Source organism: Capricornis sumatraensis, chromosome 14 (genome assembly GCF_032405125.1).
Source record: "Capricornis sumatraensis isolate serow.1 chromosome 14, serow.2, whole genome shotgun sequence".
Taxonomy (NCBI): Eukaryota; Metazoa; Chordata; class Mammalia; order Artiodactyla; family Bovidae; genus Capricornis; species Capricornis sumatraensis.
In genome coordinates this window covers 14,793,200-14,814,447 of record NC_091082.1, presented here as the reverse complement: position 1 = coordinate 14,814,447, position 21,248 = coordinate 14,793,200, and the positions used below count along the sequence as shown (strand labels likewise).

Below are 21,248 nucleotides of genomic sequence, written 5' to 3'. Positions count from 1 at the left end.
TGTGTTGTTTTATGGCGGGGTGTTCGCACCATCTAGTGGAGAGAAAGTATGTTTACTTAAATTTTAGAACTCAAAACGAATGTGGACTCACGAAAGTTCCCTAAAAAATGTGCCACAGATTTGCAAAAACGTCAAGGAAAAACTAGTGCATATGAAAGCCCACATAAGTGTTATATATTACAGAAAAATGAATTTTCATGTGAACTTTCTGTTCTATGAAATGTGGAAAGTTTTCAAAATGGGATCCAGCTCAGTAGATTATTTTTTCCCCTTGTCTTTATGAAAAGAAATTCTAGAATAAAATGTTAGACCATTATTATAAAACCAACTAAGAAACGAAGTTTAGCAATGAAAATAATATCAACAAATAAATATGGTGAGAAGTATCTTTGACTTTGCCATTTTTTAAGTAATGTGCTGAGCATATACTAATGAAATCATCCTAATAACGAGAGTAGTTATATCTAAATTAAGTAGCAAGAAGTTTTGAAAAGATTATCAATTATAATAAGTAGACAGTTTCATTATTAATTGTATCTATTCCTCTCTTTATATGTCATATTGTTAATGAATTACTTTTTCAGAAAATAAGAATCATATGGTATAGGCAGATTCTATTACATAATACCTTTATTGTGAAGTATATGAGTGAATAAAATATGTGTGCTGTATTAAAAATAATTAAAACTGCCCATGGAAACAAATAGAGCTTTCTGAGCATCCCCAACATACCCTTGGGTTTCTTTTGGATTAATACCCCTTCCTTTCTTCCAGAAGAAAACATTATTTTAATATTTATGGTAATTATATTTTTGCACTTCCTTCATAGTTTTTAAAGGTCTATATACACATCCGTCTTATATATGTTTGTTCTTGAATATTATGTAGATGAAATAATTTTGTAGCCGTTGATGTTTTCTTACTTCATGTGATTGCTATCATTTGTTTCTTTACCATTTTGTGGCATTGGTGTGGTGTTGAAATGCAGAAACATACACAAATTTCAATCCATTCAATCGTTGACAGACTTTGAAGTTATTTCCATTTTTAATTATGAAAAAAACCACATATGACTATAAAATATTACCATACATGAAAATCTAGTTTAGTGTATTCCTAGGAATAAAATAGCTCTTCAGTTCAGTTCAGTCTCTCAATATTGTCCGACATTTTGCGACCCCATGGACTGTAGCACACCAGGCTTCCCTGTCCATTACCAACTCCTGGAGATGACTCAAACTCATGTCCATCGAGTCGATGATGCCATCCAACCATCTCATCCACTGTCATCCCTTATCCTCCTGCCTTCAATCTTTCCCAGCATCAGGATCTTTCAAATGGGTCAGTTCTTCGCATCAGGTGGCCAAAATATTGGAGTTTCAGCATCAGTCCTTCAATGAATCAGGACTGATTTCCTTCAGGATGGACTGGTTGGATCTCCTTGCAGTCCAAGGGACTCTCAAGAGTCTTCTCCAACACCACAGTTCGAAAGTATCAATTCTTTGGTGCTCAGCTGTCTTTATAGCCCAACTCCCACATCCATACATGACTATAGGAAAAACCATAGCTTGACTAGATGGACCTTTGTTGGCCAAATGTCTGCTTTTTAATATGCTGTCTAGGTTGGTCATAGCTTTTCTTCCAAGGAGCTTTTAATTTTGTGGCTTCAGTCACCATCAACAGTGATTTTGGAGCCTCAAAAAATAGTCTCTCATTTTCCATTCTTTGCCCATCTATTTGCCACGAATTGATGGGATCAGATGATCTTAGTTTTCTCAATGTTGAGCTTTAAGCCTGCTTTTTCACTCTCCTCTTTTACTTTCATCCAGAGGCTCTTTAAATCTTCTTCACTTTCTGCCATAAGGGTGGTATCATCTGCATATCTGAGGTTATTGATATTTCTCCCAGCAATCTTGATTCTAGCTTGGGCTTCTTCCAGCCCAGAATTTCACATGATGTACTATGCATAGAAGTTAAATAAGCAGGGTGACAATACACAGCCTTGATGTACTTCTTTCCCAATTTGAAACCAGTCTGTTGTTCCATGTCCAGTTCTAACTGTGGCTTCTTGACCTGCATACAGATTTCTCAGGAGGCAGGTAAGGTGGTCTGGTATTCCAATCTCTTGAAGAATTTTATACAGTTTGTTGTGATCCATATAGTCAAAGGCTTTGACGTAGTCAATAAGGCAGATGTAGATGTTTTTTTCTGGAACTCTCTTGCTTTTTCAATGATCCAGCAGATGTTAGCAATTTGATCTCTGGTTCCCCTGCCCTTTCTAAATCCAACTTGAACATCTGGAAGTTCATGGTTCATGTACTGTTGAAGCCAGGCTTGGAGAATTTTGAGCATTACTTTGCTAGCATGTGAGATGAGTGCAATTGTGCGGTAGTTCAAACATTCTTTGGCATTGCCTTTCTTTTGGATTGGAATGAAAACTGACCTTTTCCAGTCCTGTGGCCACTGCTGAGTTTTCCAAATTTGCTGGCATATTGATTGCAGCACTTTAACAGCATCATCTTTTGGTTTTGAAATAGCTCAGCTGGAAAATAGCTGAGTGATAAAGATAGTTTCAACTTCACTGTGAGTTGCTAAGTTCCTCTCTGTCCTGGGAGTTCCAATTTTCCTTCCCAACAACAGTTACTAATGCTCCACAATCTTTCCAAGTAGTAGGATTTTTAGACATTAAACAAGTTTGCCAATGTCATATTATTTTATTTGCAGCTTATTATGGTTTTAATTTTTATTTGCATTTTGAGCAGTTTTTAATAAGTTTATTGATCAACCTGGATTTTCTTTTTGGTGAAATCCATTCATCTTTTACCCATTATCTTTCTTTTTCCTCACACATAAGTGATATCATAGTTTTTTAATCTCTCTCTCTGACTTGTTTCACTTAGCAAAAACCCTCAAGAGTCATCCATGTTGTGGCAAATGGCACAACTGACCTCTTTTTATGGCCTAATAATATTCCACTATAGATATATAGAGCATTTTCTTTATCCATTCATTTGTCAAGGTCCACTTAAGTTGTTTCCTTATCTCGGCTATTCTAAGTAATGCTGAAGTGAGGATGGGAGTGCAAATATCAAAGATACTAATTTAGTAAAGACCATTGACTTTGAACTATATTTAATCTACTTCTATCCGATAAAATTACTGCTATGTTTGAGTTAAAATCTAACATTCAATCCCCATTTCTGTATTTTTTCCTCTCTTTGACCCTGCCATCTTTTGATTTAGTTATTTCTTGTTATTTAATCTTTTCCTGTCAAGCAGGATGGAATTTTTATCTAAATTCTGCTTCTATAATTTTGACAATTAACTTAGAAATTAAAATATGCCTTCTTTTCAAAGTTTGGTATTCATCTATCAGCCAGGGTTCAACTAGAGAAACATAATAGTAAAAGTTTTTCATCTATGTATCTATCAATCTGGCTTCCCTGGTGGCTCAGTGGTAAATAATCGCCTGCCAGTGCAGGGGATGCAGATTCAATCCCGAGTCAGGAAGACCCCCTGCAGAAGGAAATGGCAACCCGCTGTAGGATTCAGCCCAGGGGGTTCCAAAAGAGTCAGACATGACTTAGCAGCAAAGGAACAACAGAAATCTATCTATCTATTTACCTACCTGCCTATCAAGATAGAGATCTATCAGAAGAAAGAAGTTCTCCAATGCAATTGTGGCTGTTTATTGTTCTTCAGTCACTAAATCGTGTCCTACTCTTGTGACCCAATGTGACACACCAGGCACCTCTGTCCATGAGATTTCCCAGGCAAGAATACTAGTTCAGTTCAATTCCGTTCAGTCACTCAGTTGTGTCAAACTCTTTGTGACCCCATGGACTGAAGCATGCATGCCTGGCCTCCCTGTCCACCGCCAACTCCTGGAGTTTACTCAAACTCATGTCCATTGAGTCAGTGATGCCATCCAACTATCTCATTCTCTGCCATCCCCTTCTCCTCCTGCCCTCAATCTTTCCCAGCATCAGGGTCTTTTCAAATGAGTCAGCTCTTCGTATCAGGTAGCCAAAGTATTGGAGTTTCAGCTTCAACATCAGTCTTTCCAATGGATATTCAGGACTGATTTTCTTTAGGATAAACTGGTTGGATCTCCTTGCAGTCCAAGGGACTCTCAAGAGTCTTTCCAACACCACAGTTCAAAAGCATCAATTCTTCAGCACTCAGCTTTCTTTACAGTCCAACTCTCACATCCATACATAGTTTTGACTAGACAGACCTTTATTGGAAAAGTAATGTCTCTGCTTTTGAATGTGCTATCTAGGTTGGTCATTACTTTCCTTCCAAGGAGCACGCATCTTTTAATTTCATGGCTGCAATCACCATCTGCAGTGATTTTGGAGCCCCCTCAAATAAAAGTCTGCCACTGTTTCCATTGTTTCCCCATCTATTTCCCATGAAGTGATGGGATCAGATGCAATGATCTTCGTTTTCTGAATGGTGAGTTTTAAGTCAACATTTTCACTCTCCTCTTTCACTTTCATCAAGAGGAGCTCTTTAATTCTTCTTCACTTTCTGCCATAAGGGTGGTGTCATCTGCATATCTGAGGTTATTGATATTTCTCCCGGCAATCTTGATTCCAACTTGTGCTTCCTCCAGCCCAGCGTTTCTCATGATGTACTCTGCATATAATTTAAATAAGCAGGGTGACAATATATAGTCTTGACATACTCCTTTTCCTATTTGGAACCAGTCTGTTTTTCTATGTCCAGTTCTAACTGTTGCTTCCTGACATGCATATGGATTTCTCAAGAGGCACGTTGGGTGGTCTGGTATTCCCATTTCTTGAAGAATTTTCCACAGTTTGTTGTGATTCACACAGTCAAAGGCTTTGGCATAGTCCATAAAGCAGAAGTAGATGTTTTTCTAGAACTATCTTGCTTTTTCGATGATCCAGTGGATGTTAGCAATTTGATCTCTGGTTCCTCTGCCTTTTCTAAATCCAGCTTTAACATCTGGAAGTTCATGGTTCATGTACTGTTGAACTTTAGCTTGGTGAATTTTGAGCATGACTTTACTAGCATCTGAGATGAGTGCAATTACACAGTAGTTTGAACATTGTTTGGCATTGACTTTCTTTGGGATTGGCATGAAAACTGACCTTTTCCGGTCTTGTGGCCACTGCTAAGTTTTTCCAAATTTGCTGGCAGATTGAGTGTAGCACTTTCACTGCATCTTTTAGGATTTGAAATAGCTCAACTGGAATTGCATCACCTCCACTAGCTTTCTTTATAGTGATACTTCCTAAGGCCCACTTGACTTCACATTGCAAGATGTTTGGATCTAGGTGAGTGATCAAATCATTGTGGTTATCTGGGTTGTAAAAATCTTTTTTGCATAGTTCTTCTGTGTATTCTTGCCACCTCTTCTTAATATCTTCTTATTCTGTTAGGTCCATACCATTTCTGTCCTTTATTGTGCCCATCTTTGCATGAAATGTTCCCTTGGTATCTCTGATTTTCTTGAAGAGATTGCTAGTCTTTCTCATTCTATTGTTTTCTTCTGTTTCTTTTCACTGATCACTGAGAATGGCTTTCTTATCTCTCCTTGCTATTCTTTAGAACTCTTCATTCAGATGTTTATATTTTTCCTTTTCTCCTTTGCTTTTGGCTTGTCTTCTTTTCAAAGCTATTTATAAGGCCTCCTCTGACAGCGATTTTGCTTTTTTGCTTTTCTTTTATTTGGGGACGGTCTTGATCCTTGCCTCCTGCACAAAGTCACGAACCTCTGTCCATAGTTCTTCAGGCACTCCGTCTATCAAATCTAATCCCTTAAATCTATTTTTCAGTTCCACTGTATAATTGTAAGGTATTTGATTTAGGTCATACCTGAATGGTCTTGTGGTTTTCCCTACTTTCTTCAATTTAAGTCTGAATTTGGCAATAAGCAGTCATGATCTGAGCCACAGTTAATCCTGGTCTTGTTTTTGCTGACTGTATAGAGCTTCTCCATCTTTGCCTGCAAAGAATATAATCAATCTGATTTCAATATTGACCATCTGGTGATGTCCATATGTAGAGTCTTCTGTTGTGTTGTTGAAAGAAGGTGTTTGCTATGACTAGTGCATTCTCTTGGCAAAACTCTATTAACCTTTTCCCTGCTTCATTCTGTATTCGAAGGCCAAATTTTGCCTGTTACTCCAGGTGTTTCTTGATCTGGTACTTTTGCATTCCAGTCCCCTATAATGAAAAGGACATCTTTTTTGTGTTTTAGTTCTAAAAGGTCTTGTAGGTCTTCACAGAATCATTCAACATCAACTTCTTCAGCCTTACTGGTTGGGGCATAGCCTTGTATTACTGTGATATTGTATGGTTTGGAAATGATCAGAGATCATTCTGTCATTTTTGAGATTGCATCCAAGTACTGCATTTCAGAGTCTTTTATGAACTGCTATTTCCTTCTCTATGGGATCTTCCCAGATCAGGGATCAAACCCACATTTCCTGCATTAGCAGGCAGATTCTTTACCTTGAAACACCAGGGAAGCCTGCACTGTGGGTAAGCAGGTCTAAACTTCATAGGGCTGTTTGTCAGAAAGGACGGAGCACAGGTAAGGAAGCTGAGTCCACAGTACAGTTTCTCTCTTTTTGATCAGGTTCAGTACTGCTTTAAAAGCCATTCAAGTGACGTAATCAGGCCCACACCAGTTATCCAGGATAATCAGCTTGTTTAAAATTAAGTGTTTAGGATTATATCTGGTCATGTAGCTTCTCAGCAGTACCTAGGTTACTGTTGATTTAAATAACTGAGGATGGATGCCCAGTTAGGCTGACCCCTCATCAAAGCTATCACAGCTGATTCATATCTCTTCATTCCTCTGGACATTGTTATCCTTCAAGTTATATCCTTCATTTTCTGTTCTATTCTTCAGTTAACACATGGTTGTCCTGTATTTTATGTATATGTATGTATGTATGAATATATATGTATTTTAAATTACATAAGACTACAGTTTTATTGTTTCACAGTTGGTGTTCTCTTAGACTTATTTGTTTAGGTGCTGTTTTTGTTTTTCTTTCATTGCAAACCTTATATCTGAGAAAGTTTTCTTTTTTCTAAAGTACATATTTTATTTCCCCTTAATGTGAATCTATAAAGCAAATTCTCTCACATTCCATTAACTGAAATCTTGAACCTTAAAAAAATTGTTCCTTTATGTAGGATTCTAAGTAGACAATTATTGCTTTATGCAGATAGAAGTGATAAGTTAACATCTTCTGGTTTCCATTAGTGCTGCTGAAAGTCAGCTTTAACTACTGACCATTCTGATCCTTGATCACTATAATATATCTTTATTAGAAACAAAAAATCTATAATACCTTCCCCCTTACTCTTGTGCTAACATTTAGCCATATGATTAAATATTCCCCAAAAGACAATTTTCAAAAACCATAAAATATTTCCTCAGGTGAATGTACTACAATATGACAATATTCACATTAACATATCTTATTTTTTCCACTATGAAAATGTTGGAATAAACATTCTGTATGTAAGAATCTTAGAAAAACTTTTATTATTGCTTTAGGATCTTTTTTTGGTTTGAAAATCTTTAATTTACATGAGCATTTTTAAGATTCTTTATAATTGTCATCAAATTGCTTTAGTAATTTATACCTCTAATTTTATTTAATATAATATTTATAACATTTCTTTTTCTACAAAATCAGGTGTCATTCCCTTTACATTTTTGTCATTGAAATTTGTCCAAAAAAAATCACTTAATTATGATGTCTTTTATTTTAGTAATGGTTATATTATCAGCCATTCTTAAGAAAATGTTCTATCATCCTCCTGTATTTTTCTTTTGGTTGTGTTATTGCAAGAAGTGCTTTTGTGTGGACAATAATTTTGCAGAAAATTTTCCTTTGAATTTTGTATAGATTAAATCTTCATAAATAGGATTTTAATTAAAAACATTCTAATATGTGTATACTTTTTACAATTTATTTCCTGAATTCATGAGTTTCCTAATGACAGTTTTCTGAGAAAAGTAAGGATTCGATTTTATTCCTTTTTATCTTCAGTGGTTTCTAATTGCTAGAGTGCCAGAGTGGGTTTCAATTTGGGATTGTCAATCACATTTACACATATACTTGACCGCTCCAGCCCCAAGGTTACCGAGGCTCAAGAGATTATATAGAATTGGTGGTAGAGCAGACTATACAAGATCTTGATGAAGATTTCAGACACCTGGATAAGTCATCTCTTTGAATACATATGCAATAACTTCCTTACTAGAGTGACAACACTTTGTCTCCATATCCATTGTTGTTTCTTCATACCTTAGAATAGTGCCTAATATTTCCTGAATTTAAGAACGAATGTGCGGTGTTGTGCTTAATCGCTCAGTCGTGTCCAACTCTGTGACCCCCATGGACTGTAGCCCATCAGGCTCCTCTGTCCATGGGGACTATCCAGATAAGAATATGGAGTGGGTTGCCATGCCCTCCTCCAGGGGATCGTATCAACCCAGGAACTGAACCCAGGTCTCCCACATTGCAGCGAATTCTTTACCGTCTGTGTCACCAGCGAAGCCCAAGAATACTGGAGTGGATAGACTATTCTTTCTTCAAGGGGATCTTCCAAACCCAGGAATTGAACCAGGTTCTCCTGAATTGCAGGTGGATTCTTTACCAGCTAAACTACCAGGGAAGCCCTTAGAAAAGAGCAGAATTATAGAAATCAATCAAATTGCCAACATGCGCTGGATCATCGAAAAAGCAATAAAGTTCCAGAAAAACATCTATTTCTGCATCATTGACTATGCCAAAGCCTTTGACTGTGTGGATCACAATAAACTGTGGAAAATTCTGAAAGAGATGGGAATACCAGACCACCTGACCTGCCTCTTGAGAAACCTATATCCAGGTCAGGAAGCAACAGTTAGAACTGGACATGGAACAACAGACTGGTTCCAAATAGGAAAAGGAGTACATCAAGGCTGTATATTGTCACCCTGTTTATTTAACTTCTATGCAGAGGACATCATGAGGAACGCTGGTCTGGAAGAAGCCCAAGCTGGTATCAAGATTGCCAGCAGAAATATAAATAACCTCAGATATGCAGATGACACCACGCTTATGGCAGAAAGTGAAGACGAACTAAAAAGCTTCCTGATGAAAGTGAAAGAGGAGAGTGAAAAAGTTGGCTTAAAGCTCAACATTCAGAAAACGAAGATCATGGCATCTGGTCCCATCACTTCACGGGAAATAGATGGGGAAACAGTGGAAACAGTGTCAGACTTTATTTTTTTGGGCTCCAAAATCACTTCAGATGGTGACTGCAGCCATGAAATTAAAAGATGCTTACTCCTTGGAAGAAAAGTTATGAGCAACCTAGCTAGCATATTGAAAAGCAGAGACATTAGTTTGCCAACTAAGGTCCATCTAGTCAAGGCTATGGTTTTTCCAGTGGTCATGGATGGATGTGAGAGTTGGACTGTAAAGAAAGCTGAGTGCCAAAGAATTGATGCTTTTGCACTGTGGTGTTGGAGAAGACTCTTGAGAGTCCCTTGGACTGCAAGGAGATCCAACCAGTCCATTCTGAAGGAGATCAGCCCTGGGATTTCTTTGGAGGGAATGATGCTGAAGCTGAAACTCCAACACTTTGGCTACCTCATGCGAAGAGTTGGCTCATTGGAAAAGACTCTGATGCTAGGAGGGATTGGGGGGAGGAGGAGAAGGGCACGGCAGAGGATGAGATGGCTGGATGGCATCACCGACTGGATGGATATGAGTTTGAGTGAAATCCGGGAGTTGGTGATGGACAGGGAGGCCTGGTGTGCTGCGATTCATGGGGTCACAAAGAGTCTGACACGACTGAGCAACTGTACTAAACAGAACTGAACTGAAAGTGTAACTTTATCTTGAAAGTTATTCTTACAAATCTATTTAGATTTAATTTTTGCAAGGTTAAAAAATATATATTAAGACTTACATTGGATGGACCTGTATAGGTTTTCTTTAAAGCAAAAATAACCTAAAAATACTTCATTTTTCATTGTATTTAAACACTTTTTTTTTTTTTTTGTAGACTGTAAAGAACCCCCTCCCAGAAAGGAAACAGAAATCCTTTCAGGTTCTTGGACTGAACAAACATATCAAGAGGGCACTCAGGCTACATATAAATGCAGCCCTGGATACAGAACTCTGGGGAGTATTGTAATGGTGTGCAAGGGTGGAAAATGGGTGTCTCTTCATCCATCGAGGATATGTCGGAGTAAGTAATTCCTACTTTTGTGAAAACTGTGAAAAGTCGTGAAAATAACTATTTAATTAATAAATAACTAACAAATGCTATTGTGGCAATACTGGCTGAATTCTATCACTAGTGTCATTTAAATACAAAGCAATATATCCTCATCATTCTTAAACAGGGGTTGTCATCTTCCAAAATTAAAAAAAAAAATGTCATACAGATAACTTTGGCATTTTTCACTTTTCTATATTTCCAATTCTGTTCTCTAAAACAATATCAGATATCCTTGTTCTTTAACTCTTATGTAAATTGTTACTCTCTGTGCTACATGCTAGCATCATATTCTTTTTCTTTTTCATTTTAGAAAAGCCCTGTGCACACCCTGGAGACACTCCATTTGGTTCTTTCCATCTTGCAGAAGGAACTCAGTTTGAATATGGTGCAAAAGTTGTTTATACGTGTGATGAGGGGTATGTCATCAACAGAAAGAGCAGTTTATAATTCAGATCTTTCATACTGGAAAGAGTAAATAGAAACTGACCTTATTTATGTGTTTAAGGTTATTATATTTTTCTATGAGCATTTTTATATGTAACACACAAGTAATCTGAAAATGTAAACTATAATGAAAATCATTATATTTGGATAATATGATCATCTCCTCAACATTGAACAATTAAAACAAATTATAATTACTCTGGTAGAGTATAAGTTACAAGAAAGTGGGAAAATTGTACACATTTAAATAAAAATTCTCTGCAATGTGTCCTCACCGTATCCTATTATGTGCAGAATAAGAATTCCATATCTCAGGGGCAGTGGGAATGGTAACAAAATTAGAGAACGTGGCTCTATTTTGATAAAATTTTATACAATTTATGAGAAATCAGACTAACTGAACACTGAAATAATAACTATCATTCTTTAAGTTTCCACAATCTGTAAATTACGCTTATCATGCAGACCAAAAATGCTGCTATGCTCAGAAGAGGTGACTTTGTACCTTCTAAGCACCTGCTGGATTCCCACAGCTCAGCTAGTCTTAACCCTGTGTTGTGACCTCCTCAGTGTTCTTTCTTGTGACTCCCAGCACCTTGTTTTGAAGAAAGTTTTATACATAGGAAAACTGGATCGTTGTACTTTTATATTACATAAATATACATAGGGTGAAGAAATTACACGTAGAATCACTAATCACTCCCTATTTATTTCTTGATTTGAGGCAATATAATATTTTAGAGCTTAGGCTTTGAAGTAAGTCCGTATTCCAAAACGCTACCACTTAATAACTATATGTATTTTTAGAAAATAGCTCTTTATTCCAATTTCCTCACTTACAAAAGCAGAAACATAGCAAGCGCATCACGGACTTGGTGGGAGAAATAAGTACGGCAGGCTATGAGCAAGCTGGGCTGCTTCTCAGGGTCTCCTCAGCGGGGAACGCGGGGCCGGGCTGGGGGATTCCCGCGGGCGGGGCAGCGCGGGGCTCAGGCTCCAGAGCGCAGTGGGCAGCGCGGCGCCAGCACAGGGCCCCAGGCTGAGGCGCCCGGGCGGCCATTTTGAGCTGGGAGCGCCGTCTGAAGAGCTGGCTCTGCGGCTTCGGTATGCGGGACCCTGTGAGCCTGCCAAAGGAAACTTAGCGCGGAGGGGAAATAAGGTTAGATTTATTCCCCAGGTTCTATTTTCATTCCCCAGGTTCTATTTTCATTCCCCAGAAATTTGAATTTCCGGGGTTAGCCGGTGGCAGTAGGAGGATTTGTGTAGAATTTCGCAGAACTCCGGAGAGAGGTTTGCGCGAATGACTGGGTCCCTGGTGGAAAATAGTCAGCAGGAAATGTTCCTCTGTTAGGCGGAGCCAATAAAGGAGCCAGAGAAGAACCTTTGACAACCAATTATCTTGTTCCTTCGTGTGACAGGGGCACAGAGTAAAAGTTTGAGTTCAAGTTCCCGTAACTTCCATGTACTCTACTGAAACGATTTCTTCCCTTAGAGAATTAGAAACAAATCAACCCCAATCCAAGAAGGCAAAGTGTTTTTTGAAGGAGAGCGTTTTTTCACTTGTGTAACTAGCAGGACAGCTCTCATTCAGGGTCAAAGGAAATGTTTGTCCAGGTACAATTCTTTGGAAGTTTATAAGAGGCCTTTCCCCCCCCCCCCCCCCAAATTCTCTCGCTTGTAGTTATCAAAATGCCTTTCCTTATTTATTTTTTGAGTTAAAAAAAAATGTCTTTTTGCTTCCAATTGTCAAATGTAATAAATTTGAGAAGGATTTTTTTTTTTTTAAGCTTTGTATTTTGTATGGAGAAGGAAATAGCAACCCACTGCAATATTCTTGCCTTGAGAATCCCGTGGACAGGACAGCCTGGTGGGCTGCTCTCCATGGAGTTGCAAAGAGCCAGACACGACTGAAGTGACTTACCATGCATGCCTTGGAGAAGGAAATGGCAATCCACTCCAGTATTCTTGCCTGGAGAATCCCAGGGACAGAGGAGCCTGGTGGGCTGCTGTCTATGGGGTCGCACAGAGTCGGACACGACTGACGCGACTTAGCAGCAGCAGCAGTATTTTGTATTGGAATATAGCAATTAACAATGTTGTGATAGTTTAAAGTGCACAGCAAAGGAACTCAGCCGTACACATATATGTATCCATTCTCCCAAACTCCCATCCCATTCAGGCTGCCACATGACATTGAGCATTGTTCCCTGTGCAAGTACAGCATCTTTGGTTTGAAGCTCAGGCTTGATGAGTTAGTATACTTTCACACTGAATTACTTATGTAAGTGGACTTGACTTGGTGACCACAGTCTGGAAAACATCGCCAGGATGGAGATGAGAGATGGAGACAAGTGCTGACAATAAGCCACACTGAAATATTCTTGCTAGCATTGTCCTTGATCATGTTTAAAAAAAGTACAGTGTCCAGAAAATATCACAATCGTGGAGGGTAGGACTATGGATAGAAATATAGAAAAAGAGTGGACTGGGGTAACATACAGTGAACTGTTGTTTACTGCTTTTATCATTGTCTCATGTTTTTTATCTTTGGTTTTAGTGATAGTTCATGGAGCTTATTACATTGTTAAGTGTACCTCATTAACTGACTCAACCGGAAAAATAAAAGTGCATGAAACAGTTATGAGTTTGTTTCACAAATCAAGGATTTTGATAATTTAAGTCCATGGTCCTGAGGGCTTAATTAAGGGTCTTTCCTGAGGCGGGAGGGAAGCATGTGCTCTTATTAATAGTTTTCCTTGAAATAGAGTTTCTGGATATTTGAAATGGTATCAAACTTAAAAGTGCACATAAACACACATCAGCTCACAATTCTGTTATTTTTGATTTTCAGGTATCAGATGCTGGGTGAGATGAATTTCCGTGAATGTGACACAAATGGATGGACCAATGATATTCCCATATGTGAAGGTAGATGTAAAACTGATTAACAAGTATATTAAAGCATATGTTTAAAATATGGATTTTGGGGGGAAATGTCTTACATTAAATATTCTTAAATTCTATAATTAAATATTTCTTACTCAAATTATTTTTGTGGATTCTACTATAGTACAGAGTTGGATGTAATCTTTTATTGCTATGCTGTTAAGTGTTTCAATAACCAAAAATAAATACAGGTTCATCTAATCTAATAGTCCAAGTATTACAGACTAGAAAAAAAAAAAAATCTAAGTTTTGTTTTTCCTTTTGGATTCTAACCACTGGGAATAACATATATATCACATTAAAATGAAGAGAGTTTCAGCTTTAAAGGAGCACTCAGCCAAATGACTACCCCAATGCAAGGATCTCAGATAAAAGCTTAACTAGAGAACATAGTTTAGGCATCTCCTTCCTCCTGCCTGACACGAGGAGTTTTTCTATGGTTTTAGTTTACTGAAAAGAGCCAGAAACTAAAGAAAAGCTCTGCCCTTTCTTACTGATTCATAAAGCAGAGAGAATGGAAAAATTGCACATCCTGTTTTCAGATTTTAAACCACTGATTACAATCTGTAGTCATCATGAAAATAAGAGTCCTTTTGCTGTCCACCTGAAACTATCACAACATTGTTGACTATACTCCAATATAAAATAGAAAGAATAATCTGTTGTCATCATGAATTTAACTTTTCCTAGTTGAATGGTGATGAGTAAGTAGAGAGGAAAAAGAAGAGGTAAATGCAAGGCAGAGAGAGTGGAAGGGAGGAAAGAGAGAGAAAAAGACAGAGGCAGAGGAAGAAGGAAAGAAAAACAGTGATCACTCAGAATTCCTGTTTTCTGAAAAAGAGAGTGGGAGATCTTTCATCAACAGAAATGAGAGGATGGGGATAAATGTTCTAGGGAACATCCACACTGGAATAATCTGGAGTGATTCTTAAAAACTGAAATTTTGGATCATAAAGATCGACTGAATCAGTGTTCCTTGGGTGATAGGGCAGGGAGCTAGCCACAGAGTTTCCATTTAACAAGCATCCTGGGAGATTCTATTCTAAAATAAAGGTTGACTTTCTTAAACCTAAGGGATATTGGAAAATAATAAGGAAAATAAAAAAAGTGCTCTAGTTATTTTGATATAGAAGAAGAAGAAAAATTAAAGACTATTTATTTATTGAAGTACATATAATCAGAAAGTTTGCTTTTATGCCTTTTAAGAATACAGCTTTGTATTATTGTGGGACTTAAATGGAAATTTTGTATTTAAGTATCTCCAACTTATATTTCTCAATTATGTAAGAAACACTTTTTTTGCTACTACAAAATATGTCAGTTCAATTCAGTTCAGTCGCTCAGTTGTGTCTGACTCTGCGACCACATGGACTGCAGCATGCTAGGCCTCCCTGTCCATCACCAACTCCCGGAGTTTATTCAAACTCATCTCCATTGAGTCGGTGATGCCATCCAGCCATCTCATCCTCTGTCATCCCCTTCTCCTCCTGCCCTCAATCTCTCCCAGCATCAGGGTCTTTTCCAATGAGTCAGCTCTTTGCATCAAGCGGCCAAAGAATTGGTTTCAGCTTCAACATCAGTCCTTCCAGTGAACACCCAGGACAGATCTCCTTTAGGATGGACTGGTTGGATCTCCTTGCAGTCCAAGGGACTCTCAAGAGTCTTCTCCAACACCGCAGTTCAAAAGCATCAATTCTTCGGTGCTCAGCTTTCTTTACAGTCCAACTCTCACATCCATACATGACCACTGGAAAAACCATAGCCTTGACTATATGGATCTTTGTTGGCAAAGTAAGGTCTCAGCTTTTTAATATGCTGTCTAGGTTGGTCATAACTTTCCTTCCAAGGAGTAAGCATCTTTTAATTTCATGGCTGCAGTCACCATCTGCAGTGATTTTGAAGCCCCTCAAAATAACGTCAGCCACTGTTTCCACTGTTTCCCCATCTATTTCCCAAAAGTGATGGGACCAGATGCCATGATCTTTGTTTTCTGAATGTTGAGCTTTAAGCCAACTTTTTCACCCTCCACTTTCACTTGCATCCAGAGGCTTGTTAGTTCTTCTTCACTTTCTGCCATAAGGGTGATAATCATCTGCATATCTGAGGTTATTGATGGTTGTCCCAGTGATCTTAATGCCAGTTTTTACTTCATCCAGCCCAGCATTTCTCATGATGTACTCTGCATATAAGTTAAATAAAAAGGGTGACAATATACAACCTTGTTGTACTCCTTTCCCTATTTGGAACCAGTCTGTTGTTCCATGTTCAGTTCTAACTGTTGCTTCCTGACCTGCATACAGATTTCTCAAGAGGCAGGTCAGGTGGTCTGGTATGCCCATCTGTTGAAGAATTTTCCACAGTTTGTTGTGATCCACACAGTCAAAGATTATGGCATAGTCAATAAAGCAGAAATAGATGTTTTTTCTGGAACTCTTGCTTTTTCAATGATCCAACGGATGTTAGCAATTTGATATCTGGGTCCTCTGCCTTTTCTAAATCCAGCTTGAACATCTGGAAGTTCACAGTTCATGTATTGCTGAAGCCTGACTTGGAGAATTTCGAGCGTTACATTACTAGCATGTGAGATGAGTGCAATTGTGGGGTAGTTTGAGCATTCTTTGGCATTGCCATTCTTTGGGATTGGAATGAAAACTGACCTTTTCCAGTCCTGTGGCCACTGTGGATTTTCCAAATTTGCTGGCATATTGATTGCAGCACTTTCACAGCATCATCTTTCAGGATTTGAAACAGCTCAACTGGAATTCCATCACCTCCACTAGCTTTCTACATAGTGATGCTTCCTAATGCCCACTTGACTTCCCATTCCAGATGTTGGCTCTAGGTGAGTGATCATACCGTCATGATTATCTGGGTCATTAAGATCTTTTTTGTACAGTTCTTCTGTGTATTCTTGCCATCTCTTCTTAATATCTTCTGCTTCTGTTAGGTCCATACCATTTCTGTCCTTTAATGAGCCCATCTTTGCATGAAATTTTCCCTTGGTATCTCTAACTTTCTTTGAGAGATCTCTAGTATTTCTCATTCTATTATTTTCCTCTATTTCTTTGCATTGATCACTAAGGAAGGCTTTCTTATCGCTCCTTGCTGTTCTTTGGAACTCTGCATTTAAATGGGTATATCTTTCCTTTTCTTCTTTGCTTTTGGCTTCTCTTCTTTTCAAAGCTATTTGTAAGGCCACATCAGACAGCCATTTTGCTTTTTTGCATTTATTTTTCTTGGGAATAGTCTTGATCCCTATCTCCTGTACAATGTCATGAACCTCAGTCCATAGTTCATTAGGCACTATATGTCTATCAGATCTATTCCCTTAAATCTATTTCTCACTTCCACTGTACAATCATAAGGCATTTGATTTAGGTCATATGGTTTCGTGGTTTTCCTTACTTTCTTCAATTTAAGTCTGAATTTGGTAATAAGTTGTTCATGATCTAAGCCACAGTCAATCCCGTTCTTGTTTTTGCTGACTGTATAGAGCTTCTCCATCTTTAGCTGCAAAGAATATAATCAATCTGATTTCAGTGCTGGCCATCTGGTGATGTCCATGTGTAGAATCTTCTCTTGTGTTGTTAGAAGAGGGTGTTTGCTATGACCAGTGTGTTCTCTTGGCAAAACTCTTTTAGCCTTTTCCTTGCTTCATTCTGTATTCCAAGGCCAAATTTGCCTGCTACTCCAGTTGTTTCTTGACTTCCTACTTTTGCATTCCAGTCCTATAATGAAAAGGCCATTTTTTTTGGTGTTAGTTCTAGAAGGTCTTGTAGGTCTTCATAGAACCGTTCAACTTCAGCTTCTTCAGCATTACTGATTGGGGCATAGACTTTGATTACTGTGGTATTGAATGGTTTGCTTGGAAACAAACAGAGATCATTCTGTTGTTTTTGAGATTGCATCCAAGTACTGCATTTCGGACCCTTTTGTTGAGTATGATGGCTATTCCATTTTTTCTAAGGGTTTCCTGCCCACAGTAGGAATATAATAGTCATCTGAGTTAAATTCACCCATTCCAGTCCATTTTAGTTGGCTGATTCCTAGAATGTCGACGTTCACTCTTAACATCTCCTATTTGACCACTTCCAATTTGCCTTGATTCATGGACCTAACATTCCAGGTTCCTATGCAATATTGCTCTTTACAGCATCAGACCTTGTTTCTATCACCAGTCACATCCACAGCTGGGTGTTGTTTTTGCTTTGGCTCTGTCCCTTCATTCTTTCTGGAGTTATTTCTCCAGTGATCTCCAGTAGCATATTGGGAACCTACTGACTGGGGGAGTTCATCTTTCAGTATCCTATCTTTTTGCCTTTCGATACTGTTCATGGAAAATATATACACTTTCATTAAAAATGAAAGTGAAAATATATATACTTTCATTACAAAACTCAAGGTGGTAGTGTTTTTTGCTTACTCCCACAGGAAAGAATCAGAGATAAGCTTACTACTATTATTGTTTTTCTTTGTTTTTACTTAGTAGAATTTATTTCTGGCTAACAGTTTTAGCAAATAAACACATCTTTAAAAAAGTAATCTTGCTGTTGGTTATATATATATATATATATATATATAATGTATATATATACAATATATATACAATATATACAACCAATAATGTCAAATTTATATATACTCATTTTTTCATGATAAGGTTTTAAAGTTTTCCAATTTCATTAGAAGAAGTTATGTTTATTTTTTCAGTTGTTAAGTGTCTCCCGGTGACAGAACCAGAGAATGGGAAAATTTTCAGTGGTGCCCTGGAACCAGACCAAGAATATACCTATGGACAAGTGGTACAGTTTGAGTGTAATTCAGGCTACATGCTGAATGGACCCAAACAAATACATTGCTCAGCAGGTGGTGTTTGGAGTGCAGAAACTCCAAAATGTGTAGGTAAGATAAACTTACTCACTTACTGTTGGTTTGATTAATTGCATGAGTTTAGTTTTTTTTTATGAAAATATGCCTTTCAAAACATTGTGCATCCTATAGGATTTGAAAAATACTAGCAATCGCTAGCATTTATTCAGCACTTACTATTTTACAGTAGGTGATCTAAACTGTTTACAAGTGTCATCTATTTAACCTTCCAAATGGTCATGTAACTTATGTACTGTGTTCATCTCTGTTTCATAATTGAGGAAATCATGGTGCAAAGAAATTAAATTGCATGTCCAGAATGATCATGGTGTATATGGTAGAGGTAAGATTCAAACCTAGGTTATATGACATTAAAGTCCATTCTCATAACCATAATTAAAGTGTAATTGACTCATGACTAAACTAAAATTTTAAGCATTTCTGCTATAAGTTTTAGTATTAAAACTCTAAAAGGTCATTTTATATTTGAAAAACTAAACATTCAATGTTTATCTCTACTGATGTATCATGATGACATTCTGTCTTTGAATAACACTTCTAAAAGTGGTCCTGTTTTATACTTGCACTGGAAGTTGTAGGGAACAAGGTATAAAGAAGGTTGAGAAGTGCTTGCAAACGAGACTCTCAACCAGGGCTGAACATTCTTGCAAACGAGATGTTCTGCCCAGTGTAGGAAACTAGGTTTAAGGAAGGTTGAGAAGTGCTTGCAAACGAGACTCTCAACCAGGGCTGAACATTCTTGCAAATGAGATGTTCTGCCCAGTGTAGGGAACTAGGTTTAAGGAAGGTTGAGAAGTGCTTGCAAACGAGACTCTCAACCAGGGCTGAACATTCTTGCAAACGAGATGTTCAGCTAAGAATCCTGTTTGTTCCCGTGGGAAAAGAACATTTCTTGCACACAAGGATGTTTCTCTGATTCCTCAAAAGGAACAGACCCTGGGACAAAACGGATTCTAAGTTGATAAGGAAGTTCCCCAAAACAAAGTCTTAGCTGCAGTAAGTAAGTCAAGGTAAAGGTTATTTTGCCCTGTGCCTGCGCACTGTATAGTCTCGGAATCATAGTGCTTGGCAGCTTGCCCTGTAGGTTGTTGTGCAAGGGATATAAAATAAAGCAGCTGTAAGAAGCAAGTGTTAAAATAGAAAGATTTAAACCACTCTGCAGTGTTGGTGTTTCATTCCGTCGCCGGCATCTGGCGCCCAACGTGGGGCACGACGGAACCGAAAGGGTAAGCACCCCGGGGCAAAAGGCTGAAAGGGGGACTTTCGGGAAATAGAAAAGAAAAAGAGAAAAGAATAAAAATCCGAAAGGGTAAACACCCCGGAGCAAAAGGCTGAAAGGGGGACTTTCGAGAAAAAGAGAAAAGAATAAAAATCCGAAAGGGTAAACACCCCGGAGCAAAAGGCTGAAAGGAGGACTTTCGAGAAAAAGAGAAAAGAATGTTCAGCCCTGGTTGAGAGTCTCGTTTGCAAGCACTTCTCAACCTTCCTTAAACCTAGTTCCCTACACTGGGCAGAACATCTCGTTTGCAAGAATGTTCAGCCCTGGTTGAGAGTCTCGTTTGCAAGCACTTCTCAACCTTCTTTATACCTTGTTCCCTACAGGAAGTTTAGTATAAATATTGCTGATCTGAATTGAATCCACTAAATAAATTTTTGTCTGTAAATAAAAGTTCTGTAGTAACCTGTAAATCAGCATTTCTTCAGTCGTAATACTGCTGACCTTGGCCTCATGACCAATATGATGATTTTATTGTTGTTCAGTTGCTCAGTAGTGTCTAACTCTTTTCAACCCCATGAATTGCAATGCACCAGGCTTCCCTGTCCTTCACTATTTCCCAGAGTTTGCTCAAACACATGACCATTGAGTCAGTGATGCGATCCTATCATCTCATCCTCTGTTGCCTCCTTTTCCTCCTGCCCTAAATTTTCCCCAGCATCAGAGGTTTTTCCCAATGAGTCGGCTCTTTGCATCAGGTGGCCAAAGTATTATTGGAGCATCAGCATTGGCATCAATCCTTCCAATGAATATTCAGGACTGATTTCCTTTAGGATTGACTGGTTTGATTTCCTTGCAGTCCAAGGGACTCTCAAGAGTCTTCTAGCACCACAGTTTGAAAGCATCAGTTCTTTAACACTCAGCCTTCTTTATGGTCCAGCTCTCACATCAGTACATGACTAGTGGAAAACATCATAACTTTGGCTATACAGACCTTTTTTTTTTGCAAAGTGATGATTCTGCTTTTTAAATTTTTCATTATGTACTCTGCATGTAAGTTAAATTAGCAGGGTGACAGTATACAGCCTTGACATACTCCTTTCTCAGTTTTGAACCAGTCAGTTGTTCCATGTCCAGTTCTAACTATTGCTTCTTGTCCTACACACTGGTTTCCCGGGAGGCAGGTAAGATGATCAGGCATTCTCAACTCTTAAAGAATTTTCCACAGTTTGTTGTGATCCACACAGTCAAAGGCTTTAGAATAGTCAATAAAGCAGAAATAGATGTTTTTTCTGGAGTTCCCTTTCTTTTTCTATGATCCAGCAGATGTTGGTGATTTTATCTCTGGTTTCTTTGCTTTTTCTAAATCTAGCTGTACATCTGGGGGTTCTTTGTTCAAACATTATTGAAACTTAGCTTGAAGGATTTTGAGTATTACCTTGCTCGCATGTGAATGAGTGCAATTGTGTGGTAGCTTGAA

At 38.1% G+C, this 21,248-nt stretch overlaps 1 protein-coding gene across 1 annotated transcript in view; it reads left to right on the top strand.

The window, feature by feature from the left end:
- CFH (complement factor H) overlaps nt 1-21,248 on the top strand; it is a 110,465-nt gene that overhangs the window by 8,303 nt on the left and 80,914 nt on the right. Inside the window, exons 2-5 of the mRNA XM_068986105.1 lie at nt 10,054-10,239; nt 10,583-10,688; nt 13,568-13,644; nt 18,373-18,564. Of these exons, the coding sequence (XP_068842206.1) occupies nt 10,054-10,239; nt 10,583-10,688; nt 13,568-13,644; nt 18,373-18,564 (561 nt within the window). The remainder of the gene's footprint in view (nt 1-10,053; nt 10,240-10,582; nt 10,689-13,567; nt 13,645-18,372; nt 18,565-21,248) is intronic.